The following is a 19,482-nucleotide window of genomic DNA, read 5'->3' on the forward strand; positions in this document are numbered from 1 at the left end:
AGCTGTTGCAACAGATTATTCAAGAAATTATTATCACGTTTTCGTTCGCAACTCTGTTGGAAAACAAATATCCAAGTTATTCGAAATTAAATAGCATTCGCGTTATTCGAAGCGTTTAGGATATTAAGGAACAAGGAGAGAAATTCCTCAAGCACCGCGTTCACATTCGAAGAGATTTCAGATTCTCTACAACGACAAATTCACTGTAAACTTACCAATGGAAAAATAAAACGTAGAAAAATGTACAGGGTGGGCGTGACACGCAAAAACGTACAAAGTATCGAAAATAAAAACAAAAAGCTTTGTAATATTTAGAAGTCGAAGGAAATTCCATTTAAATCTCGCTTCTTCGGTTCGCGTTATTTTCATAAAAATACGAAATTGCACGAGCATTTCAATCTGCGAATCGTCAACATCCGCAATCTGTTTATCACTGTACAAAATCTCCTGTCTCTTCAAATTGCTGCAACGCGTTGCTCGAGCAATATTTCCAACCCTTTCGAGTAACACGAAGACTGTACAATATGAAACAGCTTGGATATCTTGTTCGTGACGAAGATTGACAAAATTTGAGGCAGAAGGATTTGCATGTTAAGGGGTTAAACGACATTCACCAGACCGAGACGTCGACGTAACTGGACCCGACGATGAACGCGACGATCCTCTCGATCGTGTGCAACATCGCCGTCCTTAACCTTCGTTGAAACGATGAGTCAGTTGCCGAGATATCGAAAAATTGTGCCAGCTACCAGATTTGTCTTATCTGTTTAGACAGAATTTGTACGATAACAGTGCCATTGACGTTTCTCACGGTTAGTGCGCGGCGGTAAAACATGACGAGCTACGATCGTGGAAGGCAACGATTCCTCGATGTTAAGCTTCCTTCACATCAACTTACTTTTTACTCGAAATCGAATAGGTTCAAGCGTTTGTGACAAATTGTTGGTCATACTAAACTTTATCAGGCGAATAAAAGTAAGAAAATTCTTTAGCTGTGAATGAAACATACAATTTCTTCAGGTGTTTCTTCAAGAGGATAAATTCCTCGGTCTTTGACGAAACGAGAAAATTCTTTATTTTTTACTCCTTCACAGGCTGAACAAATTCAAAAATCCTTAGGAATAAATAAATAAATAATAGTGGATGTACGTTATTTTTATTCCGATATCGATACTCGTTTGTATATCGACACGAAATTCGTGATGGATTTATTTGGAAAAAGCGAGTAACGAAAGACTAAACGTCCATTGTTGAAGACCCTCTTGAAGACAAAGAAATCTTTCGTCGCCACATGAAATATTCACTGGTTTCGAGCGAACTGAAAATTAGGTTGTAGTTAACTCGCACAAACTGGAAGTTAAGTCGCTAGACTAATGCGAACGAGGCTCTGGAATTACCGAGATTTCAAGTTTTACATTCAAACTGTTCCCTACGTTTACCTGCAATGAAGAACCATACACGTACAAATAGAATTTACAAATCACGTATATACATTTAAAATCCCTAATTCAATTTCATATCTAACATTTATCCAACAATTATCATATTAACATTTACAGAAAATAGTGACTTTTGATTTTTATCGAAGAAACTATTACTCGTACGAATAAATAATCCAAATATTTCCTCGAAGCTGAAAGTTCACTTAAAAAAGAAGGTACATCGTTTCTACGACTTTGAGTCGTCCATCAAAGACAACTCACGAATTCCATCGTGGGAAAGTGCTGCGTCTTCAACCCTTTTGCTTCGAGCGCCGCTTATACACGGCATCCACGCGACGACTTCTGTGTCACACGCTGAAGAAGACCATCCGCTCAGAAACAGTAATAGGATAAGCTAGACATCCTGTATACCACAGCCATCGAAACAATAACCAAATAGTAACGAAATAGGCGTCTCTGAGATGCACCAGACGACAATCCCTCCAGAGGAACTAAAACTTCAGTATAAAAACCCTCGAAAATAAGCGCTCGAGTCAGTCTGTTAAAACATTTTGACTCAGTCTCTTGTAACACTTTGAACCGTCACTCTGTTGGATTTGCATAATAAATTTGAGGTGTAGTACTTGTGGCTGATAGTGCTACTGCTGGTGTAGAGGCCAAGCTAGGTTCTACTGCGGGTGTAGATGTGCTAACTGCTGGGATACCGCTGCATTTTCTTCTCATTTTTGTATCGTGGAAAGAAAAATCGGTCGCCAGGATTTGAGAACCCGAACGTTCGTAACCTAAGGCGCTAACCACTGCGCTGCACTATTTGGCGTCGAGTGCCGCCGCAAATTCTATTGTGTATTATATACAAAGTGAAGCATAGAAAGAAGACTAAACAGGAAACACCCAACAGATCTCATAAAGGATATAACCTAACAAACACGAAGATGGTACCCCGCTGGGGGTAGCCACCCACATGATAATCAAACAGCTAAAAAATTCTATCAAATGTCAAAATTGGACAAATTGTGAATGTGAAATATTAAATAAAAATATATATATATACAAAGTAAAGACCTGGGAATACCAACGGTCAAGGAGGAGATTAGCAGATGCGCAAGAAGGCACAGAGAAAGAATAGCAACGCATCCGAACCGGCTGGCAGCGGAAACGATCAACGCATCAAGCATAGAAAGAAGACTAAAAAAGAAACACCCAGTAGATCTCATAAAGGATATAACCTAACAAACACGAAGATGGTACCCCGCTGGAGGTAGCCACCTACATGGTAATCAAACAGCCAAAATATTCTACCAAATGTTCAAATTGGACAAATTGTGAATGTGAAATATTAAAAAAAAAAAAAATACAAAGTTCAATTTCTTCACTTTATTCGTGAAACGTTCGAACTGCGACGCGAGGAGATCACCGGCGATCTATCGGTTTCGCGATTTCTCGTGTCTCCTGACGTGACACCTGAGTCCTGCAGCCCATATTTCGGGTATCCAAATGACGCATGTACAAGTGCTATCTGTAGTCAATAATATATTTTTTCTGTTGATTCTATTGACATATTGGATTAATCACTTCTTAAAGTTACTCATTGTTGAAACAACATCAAAACGTTTCTCGCAATATATTTCGAACATCCAAACGATCGTATACTGTTCCATGCTAAAAAATCTGTTAAATCCGTCGACAGTAAAACGATATTTCATATACGGTTCTTACAAGAATTATTGTTATCTAAGACCTAGGAAAACGTATATACAGCAACCACGCACACTGTACGTATTTCTGGCGCGCGTTTCCATTCAGTGACAGTACTTCGGCGGATTGGACTGGCAAAGCGAAAGGATTAAGCGACACATCTTTGTATCTGGTCTACTAATTGGAAGTGAGTGTATCGGATAAGGTGTGTTGCGTTTGCAGATCGAAACATGTAATAATGCGAAGTAGTAATGTCTAATGAATAAGCTGACTGCCGCAAGACGTCGCAAATAGGACTCATTACGATGTCTTTTGTCGTAGAAGTAGTCTGTGGCCTGGCGTTGTCACACGGCAATTTCACAGAACGTTCTGCTTTGTCTCGTTACCTTGACGATCGTATCTTGTCTAAGGACGCAACATTTCTCCGTGATGGAATTCGCTGTTCGCCTAATAGCTGGTTTAAAGACGCAGAACACAGCGACAAATTCTTTGATCGAACAACTTGCGGTATTTTTTTTATTCTTTTTTCTTTAATAGACTTTCAGCTTCACTGAGTAAATTGGATTATTCATCCGTACAGCAGTTACCTACGATACTTACACTGACAAATAAAATAAAAATTCGCAAATTTACTGCAGCAGCTAGATTTTATTCAGCGATATTCGTCCATTTTATTAAATTCAAATTTGTTTGTTTAAGACACGTTACGTAACGGGATCTAAGTTTGCTACGATGTTATTGATATTCATTTATTTTGTAAATGCACGATATTTAGAAAATTGGAACGATATTGGTTATAAGTACGATCGTGTAGAACGTTACAGACGGATGAAGAATAAATGTGTGAACGATAAATGAATTTCAAACGAATGGAATTATTCAAACGAATGAATGAAATTCAGTCGCGTTAAATTATACGCGGAATTACTTCGAAATTTCCAACTAAAAAGGAGGGCGCTTAATTGGATCTGATTAAATAGCTTGATAATTACATCTTGGAAATCTATTAAAAAACTTCCTATCGATTAAACGCATCCTCGTAATACTGCCGTTAATCGCATTCTCAATTTTATATTTTAATACCATACAATAATTAATTATATAAACCTTGAAACCGATAAATTGTTTCATAAATTTATCGATAAAATGTTCAAACTCTGCTAATGAACAGCTCACCGGAGTTTTATTGCGTTTAATAAACGAATGTCATCGTGATTAAGCTACGGAAATTTTCACACCGGAAAATTTCATTACTTGGAAATAAGATTCATCGTCTCTGCTAGAAGATATTTTATAAAAATGAATAATTATATTCTCTGTACGTAGACCGTAATGATTCTTCAATGTTAATCAAATATTTGTTTATCCACATATTTTAACTATCGGATACACGAGCACATAAATAAAAATAAGAAAGAACGAGCACTAAATACAATACAACGTGCGATCTCATCCGAGACAAATACTATAGTTGCTTTAAAGATGATTAAGGGTCCGTAAAAGAAAAACGACCATCTCTGTAGCGTCACTCACAGCCGAACAAGGTCTATTTTAACAAAATCGAAGTTACCTAAGTTAGTCCTGCATGGAACGATAGGAAAAAGTTGACGAATTTTTACTACGATCGATTAACCGACTATATTAAAAACTATAACACCAAACGGACTAATTCGAAAGACCGAGCACACTTCAAAGTGCTAAGAAGTTTGTTATATTAATCTTGCGAGCTCGAATTAGGACAGTAAACGGCGATAAAATGCCATCAGAATTATTTATTTTGTCATTAGATGGTAATGACGAAATCCTTAGCACTTTGGAGTTACCTAAGTTAGTCCTGTGTGCAGCGATAGGAAAAGGTTGACGAATTTTTACTACGGTCGACTAACTGACTATATTAAAAACTATAACACTAAACTAATTCGAACTAACTCGAAAGACCGAGCACACTTCAAAGTGCTAAGAATTTTGATATTAATCTTGCGAGCTCGAGTTAGGGCAGTAAACGGCGATAAAGTGCCATCAGAATTATTTATATCAGAATTAACCAACTATTGGCTTGGCAACTAAGAGATTGCGGATTTTTTCATTACCACCTAATGACAAAATCCGCAATCTCTTAGTTGCCAATCCAATAGATGGTCCGTGTAACTCAATAACACGGAACTTCTCCATTCGCCAACGTCTCTCCCCTTTGCCAGTAATTTGGCCGATTAGCCGCGCGAGTAGGAGGAAATCCGGGTCCTGCAGGACAGGCAAACCGTCAGGAGAGGAGGATTACGCGAAAATCCATCAGCTAGGATTTTTCGAAACGTCGAGGAAGAGCGAGTCTATCCACGAATTGAGTCGACATTACTCGGTCTAACTAGTCTCTCCACGTCCAATGGATTTCTCGTGCAGATCGCGTGAAGCTTCGCGTCTGCGAATCTCGTAAATCCGACGAGAAACTAGAACGAGAAAGCGTAGAACGATATAGTCGGGCCGTTTTCGAAATGAAAGCCGAGGTTGCCAGTTGGCGATGTTGTCCCAATGTCTGACACTTTTGTTCCTTCTTTGCTGATCGTGTTGAGTTTGACGCGTGTTAGCCGAGAAAGTTCGAGAGCCAACGGCTTAAAAGGATCTACACCTCGACCGATAAAGGAGCAAACTCGTCGACAAGCGAGCAAAGTCTGTGGACCTTTTTACGACAGATTCGCGTTAGGCAAATTGTTTTCGACAGTGGCGCGAGCTGATACGGCTGAATCTCTCCAAGATCTCTGCAATCGATGGATTGCATCGAATGTATAGTGGTGGAATATTTTTGAGAAGCTGAGTAGCATAAACGTGTGGTACCAAGCTAAGCTGAAGCGTATTAGAGAGACAATTTCGATAATATTTTACTCTTCTTTAACATTTTTTTTTTTTTTTTTTTTGTATATTGCGATGTCAGAGAGATGTCTCTTTCTAAATGGCTGTTTCTTTATTACAAAGACTCTAATCGTAGATTCTTAGAATTTTGATAGCGTTTAAGGAAATGAAGTATATTTTTGGTTAATATACAATTTATTATTAACCCTTTGCATTCTAAATTTTATTTCAATTTCGTTATCAGCAGCTGCCAATGCGTTTAAGTGTTTTATTTGAAATTTACTTTAACCAAAAGATAAGACAATTTAAATAAATAAAGGAAGAAAGAAATTCGCTTAAATACCAGTTTTATTCTCACTATCGTTGTATTTTGTAATTTTTAAGTGTATGATATATCTGGAAACAATTTCCAGAATGCAATTCTGCTTTTCTTTCGCACGTTTCGCGAAAAAAGGTGAGAATGAAAGAATGTCGAGTGGAACTCGACAAAGGAGCTTCTGAGGATAAAAACTCATGTCGAGTCATACTCGACATAGCAGTGCAAAGGTTTAATACAATTTTTATTATTCGACGAAACAGATTCCTTTCGAACTGAAGATGCTTAGAGAATGAAACCATTAGGGAGAGAGCTCGATGTCGACTAAATATCACGCGGAATATTCGAGTTCTACCCGTTACAAGAAATTAGGCTAAAACGCGAGACATCGGTTTACGACAATACACCTTAATTCTCGTAATGAGCACGTCAGTGTACGAGGATTCACTTTGACCCTAATCTCTCTTTCTAAGTTTCTTACATGGTACATCGTTTATTCGTTATTCGGTAACCTGATATTTAAAACGTTGATGTAATCGAGGCCGAGAATTACGCTGACTAAATATCACTCGACGATACCTTAAATCTTTTCCTTACTTTTTATTGCGAATAAATTGCAAATAAATAAATGGGGTGGTACACCGAACGAAAAAATCCGATGACTTTAACGCGATTAACTTTTATATAGTTACGATTAGTATAAGTCTTAACAATTCTACGATTCTATTTTAGGTGGAATATTACAATTTTCGAAAATTTCTATAAATGTTATTAATATAAATATAAAACTTGCATAAAGGATTGCAGCATTAAAATGAATAAATGAACGTATTCTCCCTGTAATCACTCGTCGTTTCATATTTAAAACCAGTGAGTTGTTTTTGACGAGTATACTCGTCACGAAGAAATGGCAATATTTTGTGCAACGAGGAGGTCTGTGGCTAATAAAATTAAAAAATAAAACAGTCGTTTCGTTACGATTTAGTTCTATGCTGTAACAGCTATGCATACTGTGCGTTTGACGAGTATACTCGTCACGAAGAAGTGGCAATATTTCGTGCTACGACGAGGCCTACCGTTAATAAAATTAAAAAATAGAACAGTCGTTTCGTTACGATTTAATTCTATGCTATAAAAGCTACGCATATTATGCGTTTGACGAGTATACTCGTCGTCGCTTACTTTTTCTCATACATTTTAGGTACAGGCTTTTCAAAGTTTTCAAACCGATCGCAGCAGCTAACTGGTTAATAGAAATCTCTATGTTGAAAATGCAAATTGTAAAAATGAAAAACTATTGTAAAATAATTTTAGTGAAATCACAAAGAGTAACGAAAGTGTACGGTGCCCGATATAGAAACAAACGATCGATTATTAATTTTTAAATTAATATTTTCTAAGTTGATATTCTCTTTCTCGACTCGAACTCAACTCAAAACTCGACAAATCAAATAGGTAAAAAACTTCCATTATAAAATCCAACCAGCTATGAATGTTTAAATGACGTAGAATGTACGTTAGCGGTAACCGGTTATCGATTTTAGGATAATGTAGAACTACATCGACAGCTGCCAATATGTTAAGAAGCAGTTTGTAATTTATAAAGACCTTTAACCAATAAAATTGATATAAAATGGATTTAGTTGGTTAAGGTATTGGCAAGATTTATAAAAGCTTTTACGATATTTAAGAGCTGTCAAAATATATACGTAGAAAAGTTAAAAAAAGGAACTGGTATAAAAATATCCTTAACGTTAAATATTCCTAAGTCAAAGATACTAAACTGATATTCTCGGAAAATATAACGGCGAGATGCGGGAAAGTTTTGCGTCTGACAGGAACTGTAATTGACAAGGTCAAGTATAGTATAAGTATCGAATAGAAAATCTCAGTAGTAAGAAAGTAAGTAGTAAGGAAAAAGAAAATAGTAAATAAATTGCGAGACAAAGATTTTTTTTTTTTATTTAAAATTTCACATTCACAATTTGTCCAATTTGGACATTTGGTAGAATTTTTTATCTGTTTGATTATCATGTGGGTGGCTACCCCCAATGGGGTACCATCTTCGTGTTTGTTAAGATATATCCTTTGTGAGATCTGCTGGGTTTCCTTTTTAGTCTCCTTCCTATGGTTGTGTCGATCGTTTCCGCTGCCAGCCGGTTCGGGTGCGTTGCTATTCTTTCTCTGTACCTTCTTGCGAATCTGCTAATCTCTTCCTTGACCGTTGGTATTCCAAGGTCTTTCCGTATGTCCTCGTTTCTAACGTACCATGGGGCGTTTACAATTGATCTAAGAAGCGAGACAAAGACGTTGAATTTTCCACGAAACGATCAAACTTATTTTATACGAGCAAACGCTATCAGTAATTTTTGTTACAGTAACGAACGAACCAAGAGAATATTACGTACTTTAAATTCAGCAAGATAAAGTATCAAAATATGAAAATATATTGATCTTTGTTATTGCCATTACCGCTATCATTGTCGTTAGGCGCACTGTATCGAATGCTACGATATACGTCCACGAAACCGTATAGTAAAATGTATTTTGTCTCGTCGTTGAAACGTCGAGCGACGAGAAACGACGTATTTTAACAACATTTGTCATTTTCATTCGTCGAGGAAAAATAGAAATCGATGGCACGACCCTTCTACGCGATAGGCGAACGAGCCTCGTCCGATGGTACCCATTCTACTTATCTAAAATGAAAGAACTCAAGGAGATTCTTAATTGGGATGAGTTTGACTATAGCAGGTGCCAGAACGAAAGGAAAAAGTCGATGATTTAAAGAACGATGGAGTTCGACGAAGAAACGAGGCACCATGCGATTCGATTACGAATTTTTTTCTTCTTCTTTCTGCTTCTTCGATTTTCCATGGCTGAAGAAAATAAGAAAAAGAAGAAAAGTACTGAACTCGCGCTGCTGCAGACTCCAGCAAAATTCCAAGCCAATTGGACAAGTAAGTTGGACAAGCTAGTGTCAACACTTTGACTACCACGGGACGCCACGGGAGTATTTTTATTATTCAAAGCATACAATGGCGAAATAATAATAAATTGACGATGTGAGACAACGTTCTTCCCTAATGGACCATTTATCTCATTGGTGGTCACGGGTGACCACCGTGGCGCCTTGGTAACAGTCGATAGCGACATATTGTAACGAGGCTTCGTTTATTTCGACAAACCATTCGCCTTCGTTGTTTCTTTGTAAGCAAAACGTGCGGAATATATCGTTGAAACGTGTAGAAGATATTAGTAAACGGTATTTGCTCGTTCTATATATAATAGCAAGGTATGTTCACACTTGTAACTTCAATTATACGATTATAAAGCAGCATTTACGATTATTTTCTAAGCTGTGTTTATAATAATATTCGTAGATTACCCCTCAAAGATGTGCACGCAAACACAGTGCACCGTTAGATGCAAGATTTGTTCTCATTTTTTTTTATCGATGTTCTAATAAAAATGTTTAATCGTCCAATGGGGCACTTTTCATTTCAAAGTATCTTCTATTTTTCGATTATATTCCAAATTCCCCAACTGTCAATTTTCATTGAATTTTTACAATTGTAAGAAATTGAAGCGCTCCGGTCACCAATGACCGTGGCGTCACAGGAGAAACCGTGGCCGGTCAAATATGACCAACGTGGCAGTCAAAGTGTTAAGAAGGAAAATGCGTTCAAAAACTTTTTACACACGGAATATGAATCTTTTACACACGGAATAAGTCGATTGATGTTAGAAGTTGAGGCGTAGCGTTGCGCGAGCATATTTTTACGATCGTATTTTTCAAGAAAATGTTAAAGCAAATTTTGTTTCCCAAGCTTTGCGTTTAAAACACCGTTAATTCCCTAAAACTTATAGCGTAGGTTTAGAATAACAGTTTGCATCCGATACCATTGTACGGCACTCGAGGTGGAGTGGAGCCGAGTCGACGTGAAGCGATAAAAATTTCAAGAGAAAAACTTGACATTTCGCAGCGGAGTTTCGTTAACCCTGTGGCGATCGATGCGCACGCTGAAAAGGAGCGCGAGCGTAAATTCGTCGCACAATGCGCTATCATTTCAATGGGCTTTTATTTGAAACGCGGCACGGTTCTTTCGCCGAAGCGCGAATAAAGCGCACGTGCCGCAAAATTAACCTACGCGAAATGAGAAAACGGTTTTACGGCCGAAGCGTGGAAACGAAGTTATTAAATAACTCGATCCGCGCGCAGAAATAGAATTTTCCAATCAAATCAGATTCGCTCAGACCGATTTCAGGTATCGATCGTGTGATTCGTACGGAGCAGCTTCGCATTATGTGTGGAAAGAAATCTCGCGTTATGAAATAGGATGCTTTCGTGTCTCTTTGAAGGAAAACCATCGGTTCGCCATTTCATACGGTGCAGAACGAAAGTTAGGCGAAAGAGAGTAAAGCGAAAGATAACACACAGTCGCATTCATCGATTTCGTGTCATTTTTTATCACCTGCTCGTTAGTTTTTTGATCGATAATCGAGGCTCTACAACTTTGAAGGAAATTTAAGGATTCTCTTCGATCAGTGAGAAATCCGAAAGTTACTTTCTGCTGAGATTTCTTTCTTCGTGGTTGTTGAGAATTCTGAATCTTAATTGCCGAAATAAAAGTAAAGGAATATTAAGATTACACTTAGAATTCATATTAAAATAGTTTTAGATTTATTTGATAAACGGTTTCCAGGATCTTCGTCGATAGACATTTACACGCATCTCAGCACTCTCTTCGTCTCACCATCTTCCATACTACACTGACAATGGAACAGTTGCATTCATCTGTTTTTCGAGATGCTGTGCACACACATACTTCCATACACTCATATTCACATACGTGTGTCGCTACTACGCGGCCAATCTAGTCTAGCACACAAAATTTATACATATCTCGATAGTGGTAACAGAAGTCTTATGCGGTATAATATATCTTGAAAAGATGAAATAAAACCACTTGAATGTAATCGATTTATTTCTATTTGAGACATTATTTTTACTGGCCCGTCTTTTAATCGAAATAAATCACTCGATTATCGAGGATATGTGTTACGTTGCAGTTATTATTTTCATGAAATTTCCACCAGTTAAATATTCCAGAGTACTGAAAATACAGTTCTGTATTCGCGCAATATTCTGCATATTGGATAAAGCAAAGTCGTCCGTCAAAGCTTTGTCAGTCAAATTCCTCCGGTTCTTGCGAATATCCATTTTGCCACGTGTAGTCCCAGTGAAAAAGGGATATTTTTTTCTCGTGACGAACAAACCTGTCTATTTTTATTCCGTGTATTAAGCAATCTAGCTAACTATGCTCCACGTCTGTTTTATCATTTGCTCTATAAATGGAACGATTAAGTGCTCCAAGTTGTTTAATTTTCAGTATATTCGTTTCCAAAGTTGGCAATTAATTATTAGCTATGATTTAATTAAATAAATTACTTCCACTTATTGGAAATGTTATTATCTACTAAGCAATAATCGGAGTTGACAAAAGTTCAGAAAACGTATATCAAGCGAATAACTCGGATCGATAAAGTAATTTTGGACGAAGAATAGATACATTTCGTTGTATTAAAAAAAAAAACTGTTATGCAACTGGATTCTCATTTTTGGAAAATTCTATCATGCCTTTTGTTAAACACGCTGTATCCTTCGTGATTTCCGATTGTCTGCTTAACTGAGGCAAATAATTTTAACGTTACTCTAATGACAGATGTTCGTTAAACAACTTGGGTTATTTATTAAAATATTCGAAACGCTGGTGTGTCAAACTTTTTGAAATTTCTTATTGGCGTTTAACGAGCAATGCGACGAGCAACGTGCAAATGAGAAAAAACGACTGCTATTAATAAAATTCTGATACACAAAAGATGTAACTATACGATATAAGTAAAGTTTACAAGCTTTGTCCTTCGTTTTTATTAAATTTCATGCATTTAAAAAACTGCAAAAAATTGAAGTTACGCGTTTTTAAACAAAGGTGCAAGTTTGAAGGATTTTCATCCCTATAATGTTATATCTGGACATATTAAAAATACGTGGAACCTCGATGTGAAAAAGTTTCGGATATTCTTTCGAAATCCCTTTCTGATGCAGAGGGATTAAAACGTGGAAAATATTACAATTGATACGGAGCAAACAACAAAAGTTAAACAATGATTTTAACGGAACTCAGAGGTAACGCGATGACGAGATAAAAAGAGAAAATATCGTCATTTAAAATATCATAGAATTATTTCCATTTGATCCCACGTTTCTCGATTTACCAAACATTCGTTCTGCACGTTTATCGAAATTTAAAGTAGATCTTTGTTTAATTTAATCGTTGTTGCTTCCAATTAACTATTAGAAATAAACAAAGTCGTTATTTGTCAAGAGATAATAAATTCGCCAAAGTGAGATTCACGAAAATGGTTTCGATAAAAAGATATATATTTGAACATTTGTAACAGAAAAATTTACATATCGAGATATTGCGTGAAAAGATGAACATTTCGAGTAAGAAAAAGATATTTTAATTATCCACCGTCATATTTATTTCAATATCGAGCTTATAACATCACATCGTCTTTCCTCGCAAACATCGCTTTGCACACGATAAAACTTTTATTGCGCCAACTTCCATCGTCTTTTATTCGAACATAAAATATTTCGGTATCCGAACATGCGACTTTATTAAAACGCTATTTTTCCTTATGTCGCGTCTCTCTTTAACTTCACCCGTTCCACTTCGTTGTAACGTCACGCAGAAATCTTCCTGAAACAAATAAATTTCACTAGCTACCACATAATCAATCAATTTTCTCTCGTTCAAACTAAAAATACAGCTACTTTTGCTTCGAAAAAATTACATAAATTTCACGTTTCCATTCGTATTCGAAGCATTTACCATTTTCATTACCAACAAATTTTAATTCCTGGAATATCATCGACATTTCTTAGAGATATAACACAATGCACTTTATCCTATAAAGCCTTCTCAGCTCGAATAACACGAACCGTACTATGTACATGCAGTATATCCTCTCATCGTGAGCAAGCTGACTTAAGTGAGAACATCTGAAAGCCCCACTCTCCATTCGCATGAAAAGCAGCAATCTTCTTTCGACCCTCCGAACCGTCGTGTTATTTCAGATCTGATTCTACTCTACTAGTTTCTTTCTCAACAAAGGACTCGTGGGTAATCTCGTTTGCCGGCTGTTCCGATCGAATTCAATCATGCTAATCGTGACAGGGGAAACACAGCTCAGGACACAGTCTCTATCCACGAATCTGTGAAACTGTTTGATCTAACAACTTCTGAGAAAACAATTCGCACGGAACGGAGTTAACGAGAACCTATTCTTGGTTGGCAAACGTTGTTTTAGCGGTACAATCAATGCTGAATCGTAGCTGCTACCTGTACGCGTATACCGTTTCAGTTGTTAACCGCAATTTGTCGCAGTCTCGCCGTTTCTCGGAAAACGGTCACCGGGTATTGTCGTTGATTATGCGAGTATTCGGTTTATGATCGAATCGAAGCCTACGAACGATCGCGTACGATATTTTGGGAAAAGGTATTTCTTATTCTTGTACCTTTTTATTCGTATTCTTTCTTTGTAATTTTATTTAGTTGCCGGAAAAGTGTCTCTCTTTTACAGACACGTCTTTTGCAACGACGCATCTTTGTACAAATATGAAAGCTAATCCGTCGAACGTTGTGATCTTTAAAACGGTCTTGATAAAACAAAATGATAAAATAATGTAAAATGTTGCGCATCCATTATTTCCTTATAAAACGAAAGAAACCTTACTAATATTTACGTTTCTTTATATAAGATTTACTTTTGTTGTATTTAGGAGACAAACTATGCAGCGTTTGTCACATACTTCGGAGAAATCGTAGAATTTTTATTTCAATTTATTACTTTCTACGAAATGTCTCGAACTGGTTGAAAACTCGTGGAATATTCGTTTAACTTCGATTTGCTTCGAACTCTTTATCCAAATTTGTAATATTATGGAATTTTATCGGTACATTTCGCTGATTCTTTGAGAGGAAATTTATATGATAGTACGAAAAAGGCTGACATAATCGTTACTTTTGCCATGTGAAATATTTTTACGAAATTTTACGAATATTCTGTAATGCGTTTGCATGGAAATTTATAAACAGTTCGAAACACAACTGGCTAGTGCAGTTGCTACTACAAAGGGATAAAGCATTTTTATAAAATCTCGCGAAATTGTTCTGGTATTTTTTATATTATCTGTTTAAATAGAAAATCGTAGGTACGTCGACAGAGCAGCCTACAACCTACTACTTTTGTAACTTGGGGTATTTTTGAGAAATTTTATTAAATTTTACCTATCCCGTAATTCGTTTGATGAAAGATTTTTCATACCGTCGATGGAACCTGAAAATTCTAATTTCGTCAGACGAGATAGTTTCGAAAAATTCCATAGAATATTTACTGATACTGATACATTCTGCGATTCGTTCGAATAAAAAGTTTGTAATACGAACGAAGCAGCAAGTGCTAGTCTTGTCACGTAAAATAGCTTTCAAATGTTTCGTAGAATTTTATTAATTTCGGTATGTCCTGCAATTCCTTCGAATATTTATAGATATCTAAATATAACTATATATTTGGTATTTCATCTTTATATAAACAAAAAGGAAGTGAAAAGGTTGACCGTGAAACTTGCAAAAAAAAAAAGCTCAATAATCGTTTCGTTCGTATGCAGAAGCGTCCGTTTGCTGCATCAAAATGATAAACAGAGGAAAACATTTCCTGTTCTATTGACAAAAGTTCGAAGACGTGCTCCGACAACCGCCCACGCAAACAGGTCGAGAGAATCTCATTGCAACTATTCTCACGTTTCGATCGAATTCATTGTTTGACGAAACAAAACACGCGGATAGTGAACCATCCTCTGCCATTAATTCACTTTGCCTTTGCAATCGGTTCTTCGATATTAGTTTGGCTGGCAATTTTCAGCGCAGCGCAATGTGTACCTGTATCCGAATTGCCTCTAATGATCGTCCTCGACGTTCAAACTGCCAGTGTGTGACGTGTATTATAGCTAAGCTGTTCTATGTTCAATTCAGTGTAATTCGTATTTACAGTGACTGAAACAAATAGATTCGTTTAACTACGGTGAGGAAAAAAAAATACCTGGATAGGTAAATGGCGGTAAAGGCAATGAAATATTACTGTTTAGAGAAGTACCGTTCTGATTCTCTATTTTTAGTCGTTTAAATTAGACTTAAGACGTTTTCACTTGTTCGTTATTTCTTAGTATCGACCCTCGCCGATTATATCTTTCTTATAATCCGTCGTTTCCTCGTCCGTTCCAAATCAAATTGCGACGGATCGAAGAATGTATAGAGAGTTTGCCGAAGGGTCCTCGAAAGAGAAGCACATCAATTAAGAGGATTGTTTCGTTTGGTTGCAGCCGATGCTCGCTGAAACGAAACGCGGTGGCGCCAGCGGGGCCGATGAGGGAGAAGAAGATGGAGTGGAATATTACAGGCTCAGGTCGTTTTCCATAACAGCGAATGGGGTCTATAACCTCGGCGATTCGCTGAAGAGCCGACGTAGCAAGAGTATCAACAGCGTCACATCCTCTGGCACTAGCTGCAGCAGCACCAGGGAGGCCAGGTTATTGAGGTGAGAATAAATCAGTGTATAAAGCACATGTCGCGTATATCCATTATACATGGAACGTTGTTCGACTATAACAGCGACTATAACAAACGGTTAAAACGCGTGACAAAGGCTAGACACACATTAGGTATAGAATGTCGAGACTTTTGTTGAAACAAAGGAAACCTATACGTAACACTTACCACTATGTAAAGCTGTTGGAACATTGCACAGGGCTAAGGACAATGTTCCTCTCTCTTTTGTACGTCGTCACGCGATGCTATATTTAGTGGGAAAACGTTACGTGTATATTCTTCGAACACTTACTATGGGAAAATGTTGTGCCTATATTGCTTGAACACCTGTCGTGGAAAAGCGCTATGTGTATATTCTTTGAACACATATTATGGAAAAATGTTACGTGTACATTCTTCGAACACTTACTATGGGAAAATGTTATGCCTATATTTCTTGAACACCTGTCGTGGAAAAGCGCTATGTGTATATTCTTTGAACACATATTATGCAAAAATGTTACGTGTACATTCTTCGAACATTTACTATGGGAAAACGTTACGTGTATATTTTTCGAACATTCACTATGGGAAAATGTTATGTATATATTCCTTGAACACCTGTCGTGGAAAAGCGTCATGTGTATATCCTTTGAACACGTATCATGGAGAAATGTTACGTGTGTATTCTTTGAACATTTACTATGGGAAAATGTTATGTATATATATTCCTTGAACACCTGTCGTGGAAAAGCGTCATGTGTATATTCTTTGAACACATATCATGAAAAAATGTTGTGCGAATATTCTTTGAATGCTGATCAGGGAAAAACTTTATGTGTATTCTATTACGCCTAATTGCGTATTACGTAAAAATATATTTTAATTTCATTGGTTGGCTGTCACGATTATATGGGCAAAACTTAAAACCAATCTGAAAAAATACACAGATACGAAATACAAGATATAGAAGATATCTATATAGAATTTCACGTTAGTTTCAAGTTTTATCGATATAATCGCGACAGCCGACTAATGAAATTTCAAAATATTTTCGTAGAATACGCAATTATACGCAGAGTATAAATATACACGTAACATTTTTCATTAATACACGGGATATCTATCAGCATATGCCGACAAATACACGAGCTTATTTTTATAATTGTATCAAGTCTGTCAAAAGTACTTAGTCTTCCCCTGCTCTTGTCCCGTTTCAATATTATTCCTCCGCCTATCTGTCAGATTTACACGCTAGACATTTACACGTGGCATAGCACAGACCATGTTATACGTCAGATGAATTTGACTTGTAGATGAATCTTGAACTACGATTTGTACTGTACGTGGATCATCTGTCACGCATGTGTATGTATGTAGCCGCGTTTACGCTAAAAACTACCATCCCCTTGAAACTATTATATCTACTTATCGATATTACGACACGAAGTACCATTTGTCACGAATAGCAGCAACAGCAAGTAGGTCGATCTACGTGAAAACCTGCTAATACGATAACATACATCATGTCCAAAATAGCATAATATCCTGCCCTAATGTGCATACTATCTCAAGTTAAACGACACGCTATATCGCGTACTGCTTCCTCGGATCTATCTTTCCTCGAAGATGCCCTTGAATAATAGCGACCAGCGTAGGTAAAGGCATAAAAGACGCAATAAAAAATCAGGGCAGATTTCCTCTTACAGAACGTCCACGGAAATGCTGTTCTCTGTATCGTACGCGGTTCTTTGTTCAAGAAAGCTAACTCATAAATTCCAAGTCCTTGTCCCCTCCTACTATTACACACATATCGGGCTTACGATACGTCGATTGCCATTGGGGAACCATCGTTGTTATAAAACTTTCGCAAGAAAGTCGATTGATAAGTCCTGGGCATGCGCCATTTCTTAAGAAAATACGTAATCCTTAAAGCGCAGCTGACTTTCCTCTCGCTTCGATATTTTCTCTCGACCGCACAATATTTTCGATAGTTGTACGGAATACAGTACGCCTGACCGATTTCAACCAGCTTCGAATATATCGCCTAGATCGATCTTCTGAGAACAAACATTTTCCTGTACGCGTGACCACCGCGCAATCTTCCTTTCCTAGATATTCGCAAAAAAAAAAAAAAAAATTAAATTCAGTTTTCATTTACAATCCATTCTGGCATACACATGGGTAACCGGATTTTTATTACCCGAATCCAACTAGCCAGAAACCAACTAAAGTCACTCAAATTTTAACCCGTCCGCGTTGACCACCTTCGACGCTAACGCGACCCAATTTTTATTTCACGCGATCTTTTAAGCGTATCGTAAATTCCACTAGTACCAATTATTGTTATTTACACATGTATCATCGTGTATTGTTGTCAAACGTGTTTCTATCCGTAGCTGACAACGTAAACCCGTGCGTGGTTATCGTCAGATTACGTGCGACGAACGTGTATACGTATCTGATGACTCTGACTATTAGTACACGCTACGTACGCGACGAACAAACAGATAAGACACGGCGCAAACATCTCGCACATGGGTAGATTCATTGTAAATTATTTCACGTTGCTACTCACTGCTCTAGCCCAACCCATAACCCACTCATCCTCTTTCTTCTCCTTTTTTTCCTCGTTTGAACAACGTTAAGAACGGCTATCTCTTTCATCGACAAGTTACATCGACAGGTTGAGCTATATAAAAATACAAATATAAAATGTAAGATAAATTGTATCGCAGTTTTGCGATTCGACAGTCAACGAATACAAGTTGTTCGGAAGATAAATGTTAATAAGATATTTCAAGACCGTCGAAACGGGCACCACTTGCCTGTCTAATTTAGCACATTTTCTCCAAAACTTCGGTAATATCGTTACAAGCACCGAGGTAATTTCTCCTTTAATTCTACCATTTGCATACAATGAGGGCAAATCGCGCGCGTCCGAAAGTGCTACGAACAGCTTTTCATTTCGCCAGGGTCGATTCGTAAGAATGGACTAACTGAACTTTGCAGCGCCAGCGTTGCAGTCGCGAGATATTTCGGCCTCGATCCTCCACGTCTGCCACTCGTCTTCCTCTCGTCGAGCAATTAACAACCGCGTAATTACCGCCGAGCAATTACAGCCGACTCGCGGTGTCGGTGGAACGAGCGAAGGCCGAAAGATTGTCCGCGGTTACGGCTCTACTTGAACGAATTAAAGGCCCTTTCTCGCGCTCCTCTGCCTCTCGCGCTCCTCTGTCTCTCGCGTTCGTCTCGTGTAATTCCGGCGCGCTGGTGTCTGCCTGTTCGTCGAGTCCCAAAAGGTTATCCCGTGCCGCGAGACGGTCGCACGGCCGATGAAACAAGACGCAATCTCGGCGAGTGCTCTTCCGCGAGAAAAAATACCGAGAATTATGAGCAACGTCGGTCGACCACCGCTCGAACGCAACGAGGTGTAAACGGGTGTACGCGTTGCCGATGGGACAGGATGCAACGTGAGGCGATCCCTGATGAGAAACTAAGAATAAAGTACATGGAACGGAATATTTTC

At 37.7% G+C, this 19,482-nt stretch overlaps 1 protein-coding gene and 1 long non-coding RNA gene across 5 annotated transcripts in view; one reads left to right on the plus strand and one right to left on the minus strand.

The window, feature by feature from the left end:
* The window catches only part of LOC126866729 (GTP-binding protein RAD-like), a 76,762-nt gene that overhangs the window by 45,625 nt on the left and 11,655 nt on the right, over positions 1 to 19,482 (plus strand). For all 4 annotated transcript variants that reach the window (XM_050620665.1, XM_050620666.1, XM_050620668.1 and 1 more), the window contains one exon: positions 15,749 to 15,963. In XM_050620665.1, the coding sequence (XP_050476622.1) occupies positions 15,749 to 15,963 (215 nt within the window). The remainder of the gene's footprint in view (positions 1 to 15,748; positions 15,964 to 19,482) is intronic.
* Positions 12,725 to 18,641, minus strand: LOC126866739 (uncharacterized). Its single transcript, XR_007690031.1, has 2 exons — positions 18,532 to 18,641; positions 12,725 to 13,067 (listed from the first exon to the last, which is right to left on the minus strand). It is a non-coding gene; the product is annotated as an uncharacterized LOC126866739 (long non-coding RNA).

This window comes from Bombus huntii, chromosome 6 (assembly GCF_024542735.1).
Source record: "Bombus huntii isolate Logan2020A chromosome 6, iyBomHunt1.1, whole genome shotgun sequence".
NCBI classification, from domain to species: domain Eukaryota; kingdom Metazoa; phylum Arthropoda; class Insecta; order Hymenoptera; family Apidae; genus Bombus; species Bombus huntii.